Below are 11,620 nucleotides of genomic sequence, written 5' to 3' on the forward strand. Positions count from 1 at the left end.
TCGGGCCTTAACTTCTAATTGCAGATATTCTCAAAATTGATTCAGTCTTATCCTGTTTTTACTGAGTGGTATCGAACCTATCTATATCGTTTCCAGTGGAAAACGTGTACAGTTTTGAGCTAAAATATCCATTTTATTCTTCAAGAAACCAGGAAGATGTTTTCAGTTAAACAGAGCTGACAGGCCCCATTTGCTGGTTTCGTATGTCTCATGATGTCATAATATGGCTGCTTGATTGGAGATTAATTTGTTTATAATTCAGCCCAGGGATGTCTGCAAAAAAGTCAAGATGGCGGCCACAGTATTGCCCTTGGAACTTCATCTGTTTTGTTTGGGGTTTTTTTATGCTGCTGATTTGACTTTGTTCCCTTAAAATTCAGGCACCCTGAGTGGCGTGGAACTGAATCTATTCCCTGAATCTGAGAGACCAAACATTTTTCTCTTTGCAAAGGAGGCTTTTTTGCCTACCTGAAATTGCAAGTCATTAAGTAGTTCAGGCAAAGTAAAAAGTGTTTATTGGGGGGGGGGGCTCAAGTCTTTTTATAAGGTACAGAAATAATTGTTAAATATATTTGGTATACGTCATACATTAGAAAGCAAGTGATCAAAGACATGGATTACATGTGAGAATTGATCAATAGAAAAAAAAATGGTTCTAGGTAATGTTCCACAAGTGGCAATTTTATGGGTTCACTTATAAATTAAATTATTTCTTTTTCCAGCTGGGTTTGCATCTTGCAAGTATACAGTAGTCGGAGATTTTCAGAATATACTCTATGGCTCACAATCCCAATCCTTTGATTTGACTCCTATTCTCAGGGCTTTTTTTGGTCATAGAACGCCCAGAACGGATGGAACCTTGTAGGGTAGGCATAGTATAAATTTTGTTTGTGAACTGTGGAGTAGGTTTGATTGCAAGATGCTAACTTCTTCACACATTATGGAAAGCCAGCTATCACAGTTCAAAATCACAATGGTAGTGGGCATATAATAAAATGATATGCTAGGCCCTAAAGTCTAGTTAACACATATACATGCTTAATGGCATATGTAAATTCACATGGTTATTTCTTCATAGGTGATTGGGTTTACTATCCTGGTTTCTTTGAGTATTTAAGTCAAACATATACAAGAAAAGAAGATGGGTCTACATGGTAGGCTATATTTGTTCTGAATTATTAGCTCTACAGTGACATTCATATCATCCACTACCATTTTAGGTGAATTATATTTAGGAGAATTATACAGAAAATGTTATACACAGATGGATTAAACTTGCAACACAACTGAAAAACTGCACATTCAAATAATTAAAAAACTTTTTTCAAGAGGTTATTGGTAGGAATGGCTGCTGCAGCTTATGTGTTCATTATTTAATTTTGCATCCTGTAGTGAGAATTGGAATAAAAAGGATAACAAATTGATAAACTGAATATATTTAGCCTACTTTTTTATTTCTAATGAAGAAATTCTGTGTTTATTTCTCTTCTTCCTCCTCAGATAAAGGCTGAGAAAAAAAATCAAAATGGAAAATAGAAAAGATCAAAAAATTAACTGTGGTAAGATTGGCATACACACAATATATTAAAGAATGATATTTAATCTGCTCTGTGTATTCACAACTCTGGAAAGAATTCTTTTTCTGATATTTGTGAATGCAAATGTAAATTTGAACTTTCATGTAGATGAAGATAAAGATTAACTACAGCAATTCCCATTAAAAAAGTAAAAATATTTCTACTTAGTAAATAGACTAACTAGTAACTGTTTGAAATATTGATAAAAATCTTAATATTGGTGCACTGCAATTGTCCATTATAGATGGCAAGATTAATTGCCAACTTTAAAAAGAAATTCTAAATATTTTGAAACCATTGTTTTATCTTTCTAGATATGAAAACTGATCTGAATTTACTCCTTGAATGTCTTAAGTATCAAATGGACCATCCAGCTTCTCAAAAAGAAGCCTTGGTTACTATTTATTCAGTTTGTCAACAAAACAGTAAGCCACTGAATTTTATAGTTGAAGCTCTATTGTCTTTGTTTTGCTCTTTAGGATTATTAGTGTGGAAATAAATAAAACTATTATTCACTGGATTTGTTTTTGCTACAGGTGCTGCCTGTGAATATTTTAGAGAAATAGGTGGTTTGATGTTTGTATGGAATCTTGCAAAGTCACAATTGCACAGTTTGGTTCAAGAAGCTGCTTTATTTACATTAGGAGGTTTAGCTGAGAATAATGGTAAGACACAATTTCATTCTTATTTCACTATATCATTTTTTTCACGTATTTACAGAATCCTTTGTTTTGATCTCCATTTTTGGAGATCAGTACAATAAAATGTGCGTTTAAAATATTTTACTATTTATCTAAAATCTATCACCTATCTAAAATCTGTCTAAAATCTATCTAAAATCTTGATCACCTGAAAAATATCTTTACTAAGGAAATCTCCATGTAACAGATGGAGGGGCAGAAGATGGTGAGCCAGCTACGTATATTTTAAGTCACCAGATGTTTAAATGTCAGCTTTTGTTTTCTACAGAAGGAAAATTAAAGGACATAAATATTTAGTGAACACTATGAAAATACTTCATCGTTCTGGTTGATTTAATATCAATACACTTTTAAACTCATAAGTGATTCTGCAAATATTAAAGAAGAGAGGCATAAATGAAATAAATACTTGGACTCTTGGTTGCTATGAAGTTACTTGAACTCCCATCAAAACAAGCTCCCTAAAAATCACTGAAAAAACACTCTTAGAATACAATCCTATTCTTACCTACTTAGAACTAGTCTCAAGTGAGTGCATATAATGTTACAACCTGAAAGACTTTTTACTGCAATCTTTCAACAAAAATTGAGCATAATTTCTGCACTTGAATAAATTGAAATATTTTATGTTCCCAAAGCTACCATTATAACGTAGTTCTAGTCATATTTCTGAAAAGTAAGTTCCATTAGGTAGGTGAGAACAGGAATTATAGTCACTATATTTGTTCAATTATGCATAATTACCAGAACATTCAATTGTATTTGATCAGTTAATGCCATGCAATATAGTCTTATTCACATTATATTTATTTTTTTTAGTGTTCTGCCAGCAGATGTTATGCACAGCTGAATTATTTGAGGATCTTCGTATGTTTTTAACTAATAAGAATTCTAGTATGAATTTGAAAAGAATGTCTGTATATGTCTTACTGGTGCTGGTTTCAAATAATAGTAAGATTTTTTTTCTTTTCCATGTATAAAGAAATTGTTGAAACACATATACAGGTAGTCCTTGCTTAATGATATGAGGTCTACTAAGATTAGTCCCCACCTAATTGGGAGTCATTGGGATGAATCAGAAATTCTGGCTTGTTTTAGGTAAAATGTTGAAAAATTGCAAATACTCATTAGATTTCATTGAGTTATTAGTTGCTTAATGTTTGTTCTATTTGTTTTTTTTAAATGTTACTTAAAAATATAGACAGTGGACAAACATACGTGAGAGAATCTGGATGCCTCGATATTCTGCTACATTTATTCAGGTAAACTAACAAAAAAAATCAATTAAAAAGTACGTTTTCATAAGCCTAAATGACCTTTTTTCATTCTTTTCCATCTATTTTCTCTAACAGAGTAATTCCTTCAGAATCTCAAATGAACCTTTTCCATCATAAAATTGATCAGTATCACTTGTGGTCCTCAGTGTGTAGTAATCTTTGTGCATGTGTCAACAATCCTCAGAATGGTAATGACTTTATCAAGCATTTGCTCTTCTTATTTTTTGCAGTAAATATAGGTGGGAGGGGGATGACAAATGGCTAGTGTTCAAAGCACATTTTGTTCACCTCCAGAGGAAAATCAGAAAGCCTGCAGTTTGGTTTTTCCATATGCAAAAGACTGGCTACAAAATTGTATGAAAGCTGAGATAGTTCGTCCAATATGTTCATTCATTGGGCTCAGTGCTGCAAATAATTGTAAGTACCTATTAACACACACGCTGTGTGAAAATGTTTATTCTGTGAAATAAAATGATTTGATACGTTGCAGAAGCCAAAATTTTTGAGTTATTCAGAAAAACATGATTTAGAAAATCTTGGTTTAAGGTTATGCAAGAACATGATTATTGTTTTACAGTTTCTGCTGTACATATTTTATGAATCTTTTCTGTACAACTATGGAATAAACTAGTTTTATGTACATGAGCTTCATATTTTGGACTTCTTCATCTAGCTTAGTTACAAAGGAGGTTTTTGAATCTAATGGTATTAAGTTTATTTGAAATTCCTTTATAGGTTTTTCAATAGTTAGGATTATGTTTTATTTATCTATTTTAACATAATTAAAGAACTAATAAACATTGCTCCTCCTTCCAAATCTTGCAAACAAATATATTTATTTATAAATCTTCATCTTAAAGCAATCTGGTAATTGTTTATTGTTTGGAATTTTTTTTTTCAAGCAAGAACACAGAATTTTTTTATTTCTATTGGGGGATTAGCTGTTTTGGATGAGCTTCTTCTCAAACTGATACACGGTTCCTTGGTGAACAATACAAATATAAAACTTGCTGTAGTAGTGACAAAAACATTGGATGCCTGTATTGCTGATAACGGTAAGTAGCTTTTGTTCGTAAACTTAGTTACATAGTACTAATAAAGGAGAATATTTGATCATAACTGCAGATGATACTGATCAAATTTATGATCGAAGCTTTAATTTCACAATATATAGACAGATTTATCCACAGTTTCAATTGGGAAAATGTGACCATCCTAGACCAAGCCAAGTCCAAAAACGCCAGGGAACTTCTAGGAGCTTGGCACTCTAACAAATCAGGCATCAATGGACACATAGACATTAAAATATCTAACAACACACTATCACCCAGCCCAAAAAGGAACAAAAAAATGGCAGCATCTCTTCACTAGCAATCAGTACCCAGATCAGCATAGAATTCAGGGGTGTCAAACTGCCGGCCCATGGGCCGGATACATCATCTGAAAGTCACACCCACCCCATTGCCGGCAATGGCAAAACAGTCCTGATACGTCTTGCGACGTCACATGACATCACGAGTTTTACATGTCTGGCATAGATTAACATCAGACCCACGATCAAATAAACAATACCCCAATCAAGAAACTAACAAAGAAGCCAACAGCAAACAGCCCAATCAAAGAATGATACAGAAGGTTTTTCTAATTGTACAACTCTTCTAAATGTATAACTTTGCGTAGGGTTTCATTCTACTGCATACCTAAACAGGCATTTAAAAAATTGTTTTGTGTTTACAGCTGCAGTTGGCATTCATTTACCAAAGTATAACATTGTGCCTAATTTACTGAAACTGCTTTCTTACAACATTTTGGACTCAGGAGAGCGATTTAGCATTATACTTACTCTCGGACATTGTACAGAAGCCTGTGGTAAGATTCTCAACAATATTTTGATTTATTTATTTAATTGAGGGTAGAGAATGCTGCATTCAAATTTCAATATCTAGGAATTGTGCTTTAGTTAGCTTTACAAATTGCGGAATCGTAGGAGTCATTCTCATCTCTGACCTCTGCCAAAATATGTACTGTGCATCTTGAACTACTACTGATTGTGTTTGTAAATAATAGTATGCTATAGTTAGCTTAAAATGGCTTATTGAATAAATTAAAAATGGCTAAATTTGTGCAACATAAGCCATAAACTGTGATTTACAAGCTACAAGGTCCACAAAACACATTAAATTATGCATTGCTTGATGTGTGTGCTCTGTAACCATCTTCTAGGATAACTTTTGGATTTTTTCTAGATAATTATTGTATTCTAAGCTTAATATTAAGTTCTTGAGTTTATGATGTATCTTAACAATCAACTGCTGATGGTAAATTGCAGCGATAGCAAAATGTGACTTTAAATTTTAGATCTTACTGGTGGTTTGAGAAGTGAGGTCACATGTTTCTGAATAAGCAAAGTTGTGCTAAAAAAATCAGAATCAATTGCTTTTTCTTGGAAAGATGTTGTAGATGAGCTTACTTAATTTTACAGTTTGAACAAATATGTTTACTGAGGCTGATTTTTTTTAGAGGAAAATCAATATACTCTGGTTAAGAACAATGGCCTTCCACTTATGATTCAAGCATTGACTGAAATGCAGGATGATGAACTAAATAAAGCTGCTACCTTTGTATTGCAAAACTGCATACAGATGAGTAAGATTATCATTATTTTGATTTCTGTATTTAAAATCACCTGGACAGGCACCTAAATAGTCACTTGCTTAGTTAAAGTTGGAAGTAACAACTGTATTCAAGTGCTCAGTATTTGTAGCTGTTGCAAAGTCAGTACTTTAGGTTGAAACTAATTGTATTTATTAGAGTGTTCTAGGGCTTGCAATGTATAGATTATAAAGTATCATTTTATAATAAGTTTAATTTTGTGATTGAGAATGTGTTTTTGTGAAAGTAATGCCATAAATTAGTGAATGTTTCTAATATTATCCTAGTGGCATCTAATGTGATGCCCTCAGATGTTTTATTCTACGGTAAAACACTATGATTGCCGAAGATGATTTCATCTTGAGATGCCTGGATCAAGAAACTGCTACTAAATAGCATATTTTGCTCAGTGGCTGGCTTCTTGTGTGAATAAAAATTTTATTGGATACAATTCAAAACATAAATATGTTACATAGTGATGGAATGGAATGTATTAAGTCTTTAATACAAATTATACACCTTTATTTTGTATTAATAACACAATTATTTCTATTTTTCACAAGCTGAAAATTTATCAATGAAGATAAATCGACATTCATTCCAAGTGGATGAAAGAAGAATATTGGAAGCTGATTGGCAGAAAAAAGAAAGGATTCTTGAAGATTATTGGAAGGAAGCAAAACAAATTTTATACAAAATCAAAGGGCTTGAAAATGAGAAAGAGGTCTTTTTCCCTTCCTTCTCTCTCTCTTAGTTGTTTAGGAAATCTATCAAAATCAGAAAGCCTCTCCTGATATTCTCAATAGAATCTGCTTGTATTGTTTTATTCCAGTCTTTCAGTTCTTGGAATTAATAATAACTCAATGAGCTATGCTTATTTGCATTTTAAAAATAAATGGAGTGAGATTCCATTCCCGTTAGTCAGTGCTTGATGGCCCTTTCTAGCTATATGGGGTATTCTTTTACATATAGGTTTGATTTCTTCAAAGTAGTTACTGCTGAGAGAAATATGGATTATTGTACGTCCATATTATTGAGCTTTCTTGATAGCATTTTTTCCACTGGCTTTCCTGTTGTTTTTATAGTCAAACAGAAGGTGTAATTCTTGCTTAGTTCTGTTTAACATCTACAGTCATGTTGGGCCTGGTCCTATCCTGCAACTTTTTTTCTCTGTGCTTTTATTTCATTTCCTTGCTATTTCTAAACATAGGAAAATATCAGAAAAGAAATACTGAATGATGAGGATACCCCTCAAGAACAGTTTCTGCAGGCTTTGATGCAACATCGTCAAACAAATTCCAGCAAGCAGCCTTCAGATAACAGCAAAATATGTTCAGAAATGAAACACCTGCCACACAATACTCTTTCCAAGGTGCAGAATACCTGTAAATTCGACAAGAGTTCTTCCAGCAGAGGACAATTGAAGTCTGCCATTTGGAATTCAACAGATGTTTCACTCGCTCAAAATGATCACAGTCTTCATGCAACTGAAAAAATGACAACTCCCAGCATAAATGAAGCTTACATTACAAATAAAAACAGTTTTTGTGATTTTAGGAAAGGTGATGTTCAAGCAAGGTACTGTGCCTAGGATCTTCTGTCTAAAGCTGGCTTGCTAGTTTGATCTTAATAGTAAATCAGATTTTCAGATGGAAATGTCATACTGGGTTGCTTCCAGATTTAATTATGCATAGGATAGGTCGAGTTATTTTAAGTTACAAAGCGGCCCTTATACTATCTAATTCCTTTTTAAGTTTTGTGATGAATTCTGAACAGGCTAGAATTTTATCCTAATTGCATGGGAAACTTTGTTATCTAAATGTTTCTCCCAAAGATAGAAATCAACGTGTATCTCTCATAATAATTCATGATTTCTAGATAATGCCACATACAGGAACAATGTGTGCTATTCTGTGAATTTTTCCTCCCTTATAAATAATAAATTAATTATAGGGTGGGAGAATCTTCCAAATGTTGAGTTTGAATGTAAAACATCAATTTGATCAGTATAACAAAGAAATATTGTGTTGTCACAATGCAAGCCCTGCCCACTTGATCCATGCACGTCATGTTGTTATATGTGTATTCAAATGAGTGTTTGTGGCACAAAAGTGCAACATTGGTTTTATCACTTGACAGACTCAGCTGTAGATACCCATGAATGAACACTGTATGGTCTTCAATTAGTGGTGCAATATGAAAGGTGAAGTACTTTTGAGGCATCTGTCAAATCTCCAAACTAAAATTCTTAATAATACTCTTTTAATCTTTTCAGTGAATTTGTTTTTAAGAGACCAGATTTTCTAGTAAAAAGCCCAATGAAAAAGATTCAACATACAGGTAGATATAATTTCTCTAAATATTTTAATTTCAATTTGATTTTTAGAAACTATATATATATTTCTATGGATGTCTAAAAGGCACACAGCTACATTCTGTGATACACTACTCAAAACAGCTAAGTGCTAGCATGTATAGAATATTATTACACCAATAGTAAGTTTTCTTTATATTGGAAATAGGACTCTAATTGTTTTTAGCAATCTTTTGAAGGACTAGAATCAATATGTAAACTAAATATTAACAATATAAGCTCTGTATTGCTGCATCATACAAAGGAAACTAGTATAACACAGTGATTAAATTGATAGGTCAAAAATTTAACCTGGGAATGTTAGTTGACAATTAGTTTTTATATATTTTGGTATGCATCATAGTATTTCAGTCTAATTCTTTTTAAATATACAAAGGTGGCAATATACAAAAGTTAATACACCATTGATATTAATGCATTTCACATTAGATATTTTATTTTTCAAGATCTAAAATATCCAAGGAACCCAAGCAGAGGGGTGGGACATATTCTGACTGTTTCCCCTAAAATAAGAGAACTCAGATGTTCAGGTAATTTTTTTATTTTTTTAAAAAAAATATGCTCATAGATTTTTCTGTTCAAAAGGAAACCCCATTAAATTAAACAGTAATGACACCCCAAGTATGATTTCAGCCAGTCAGCCAGCCTATCCAAAGGAAACAAAATTGTTAGGAAGTGGGTGTAGCAAAATGGCATGGATAATAAGTACAATTTTCTGGGACTGCCCTCCCACGGGCTATGCACTAATACCATGCTTTTGTTGGGGTTTTTTGCTACAATATAACTTGGTTCCTTCCTTGCCCAGCAGAAAAGTCCTATTTCGGCTTTTTTATGAGGATATAATTGATCTGTAGGGCAATATATCTGTAGATCTATTGATCATTTTCCAATAAGCATTTTCTAGATTTAATGATTCATTTATCACAACGTGGTTAAAGCAGGAATATAAATAAGAAATATTAAATAATGTAATGTTGTGCACCTGTAACGTTTTATTTCTATAATATATTCTCAGGTTGTAGAATAGGAAGACTTTCCTTAAACAGCCGAAACTTTAGCAAGACTCTGCAGTCTTGTCAGTATCTTTGTGACCAACACAAAATTATTCTAGAATCTGAGATGGAATATAAAAGGAAGTTGAGAAGATCCATTATGGCTAACAAGAATACTTTTGCATATCATAATGGTAATCATGATGACCAGAGATTCAGTTATAAGAGAAACTCAACAGCTGTGAAAGAATTAGGTGTGTCAAAGAACCTTTATCCCTTACGAGTCATACCTAGCTTAGCCCCATTCTTTGGTAATTTTCAGAAAGTCTGAATAAGCAAATTATGTTTTGTTTCAAACAGCAAATTTTCAATATGATGCATATTCTAAGAACCAAACAATGAAACAGAATTATAGCCTTCAAGAGCAGGACCTGAGTGAAAACCATCCATTTGAAGAAGCGGTACGGCCACCTAAATATCAACATTTTGCATATTAATATCTGGGTATATTTTCTGACACCAAATAGTGTTCTTTGTTGAAAGGGCTTATAATTAAACTCTTGGTGTGCTGTTTTAATTAATATTGCAGAATACTGAAACTCTATCAAATGGGTCTGCAACAACTTTAAAGAAAAGGAGAATCAGGAAAGATTTTACATCAGAAGAAATAAATTATCTTTTGGAAGGTGTAAAGAAAATGGGGCATCATTGGAATTCAATTTTATGGGCTTACCCGTTTCAGAAAGGACGGACAAATGTTGATCTTGCTAAGAAATACTGCAGATTACAGGTATTTCTGTTTTATAGCTGTTTTCTACGTGGAGGGAGAGTAGCAGGGACCTTAAAGTTAATAGCTACAGTAGTGGCCAAAATTGTGGAAACCGTTTGGGAAAAGTGTACCGTAGAAATGGCACCTTTGGTTAAGTTTCCACCAATTTTTCTTCTAATTTCTTTATAACTGTAGCCTTGTTCACTTAATCATACTATTTTACATCGCTTTCTGGGCAACCAGTCAACTCTTTGCACCATGACTTTAATTTTATGACGTTTTACAAGGTCACTAAATGAAAGAACAGAAAAAAGCCCAAGCAACTCGATACCCATCACACAACACACTGACAAACGTCCTCAGTTTCCACAATTTTGGCCACTACTGTGGTTAGGATAAATCAGCTTGGAAAAACTAAAAAATGTGTTGGAAGATGGTGATGGAGGAACCAATAATAAAAGCTAGTCCTATGGAACCGTTTACCGGTTGAGCTCCGGATGGCTCCCGACCTTCGCTCCTTCTGACGCGACCTAAAAACATATCTGTTTAAGCAATCCGGTCTGGTCTGACGGCTTCTGTTTTAATTATTGTTTTAAGATAACTATCTTCTGCATTTGGGCAAAATTAGGGTTTAATTTGTTTTTAATATCTGTATTTGTGCATTCTGTTATTTATGTCACTGTTCACCGCCCTGAGTCCTTAGGGAGAAGGGCGGTATACAAATCAAATCAAATAAATGAATAATAAATAAATACTTCAATTCTATATATCAGCCCTATTAGAGGCAATGAGTAACTGATACAAGATTAATATGCTTAGCTTTGTATCATTTTTTCTCTTTTTCAGAAGAATGAAAAGAGCAGAAATGCACTACTTCAGTGAAACTGACCTGTAACGTGGTTTGAAATGTATGACTTCCACTGCTTTGCAGAATGCAGGACTTGCTTTGTATCTGGGGGCTTGTACACAGGAGAACGTCTTTCCATCAAGCCTTAATTATTTGCCCAGTGCAATTACGTTGCATATTGATACTGTAAAAATTCAAAATTATCATATTGTCTTTTAAAGAAGTGTGTAATGTGACAACACCGTCTGTAAAAAAAATAAATTTGAAATGACTAAGAAGCGGATATTCCCACGAGTCTAACGTTCCTTAAATTTAACTATACCCTCGCTCCCTGTTTTTTTTTTTTTTGCGTTCCTTCGAACTATTTGGGCTTTTCAAGCTCTCGGCCAGGGAATTCAGTCTCGCAACTGACGCTGCCACAAAACGGTGTG

At 33.3% G+C, this 11,620-nt stretch overlaps 1 protein-coding gene across 1 annotated transcript; it reads left to right on the plus strand.

Annotated features, from left to right (window-relative positions):
• The first annotated feature begins 1,311 nt into the window (after window positions 1-1,311).
• On the plus strand, window positions 1,312-11,467 carry TERB1 (telomere repeat binding bouquet formation protein 1). The gene is made up of 18 exons (XM_081335693.1): window positions 1,312-1,559; window positions 1,892-2,002; window positions 2,114-2,242; window positions 3,098-3,229; window positions 3,480-3,540; window positions 3,631-3,743; window positions 3,850-3,972; window positions 4,458-4,610; window positions 5,293-5,424; window positions 6,076-6,201; window positions 6,771-6,931; window positions 7,418-7,785; window positions 8,483-8,547; window positions 9,028-9,111; window positions 9,597-9,827; window positions 9,934-10,034; window positions 10,163-10,363; window positions 11,189-11,467. The coding sequence occupies exons 1-18, from the start codon at window positions 1,526-1,528 to the stop codon at window positions 11,222-11,224; spliced, it is 2,361 nt and encodes a 786-aa protein (XP_081191819.1). The 5' UTR covers window positions 1,312-1,525; the 3' UTR covers window positions 11,225-11,467.
• Window positions 11,468-11,620: the final 153 nt, after the last annotated feature.

This window comes from Vipera berus (assembly GCF_964194415.1).
Source record: "Vipera berus genome assembly, chromosome: 10".
Classification (NCBI taxonomy): domain Eukaryota; kingdom Metazoa; phylum Chordata; class Lepidosauria; order Squamata; family Viperidae; genus Vipera; species Vipera berus.

What these genes read in the sequence shown, in the direction of transcription:
- TERB1 (XM_081335693.1), top strand. Translation starts at nt 1,526, where the DNA reads ATGGAAAATAGAAAAGATCAAAAAATTAACTGTG. An exon ending in AGATCAAAAAATTAACTGTG is followed by an intron (nt 1,560 to 1,891) that starts GTAAGATTGGCA and finishes TTATCTTTCTAG; the next exon opens with ATATGAAAACTGATCTGAAT. An exon ending in GGTGCTGGTTTCAAATAATA is followed by an intron (nt 3,230 to 3,479) that starts GTAAGATTTTTT and finishes TTAAAAATATAG; the next exon opens with ACAGTGGACAAACATACGTG.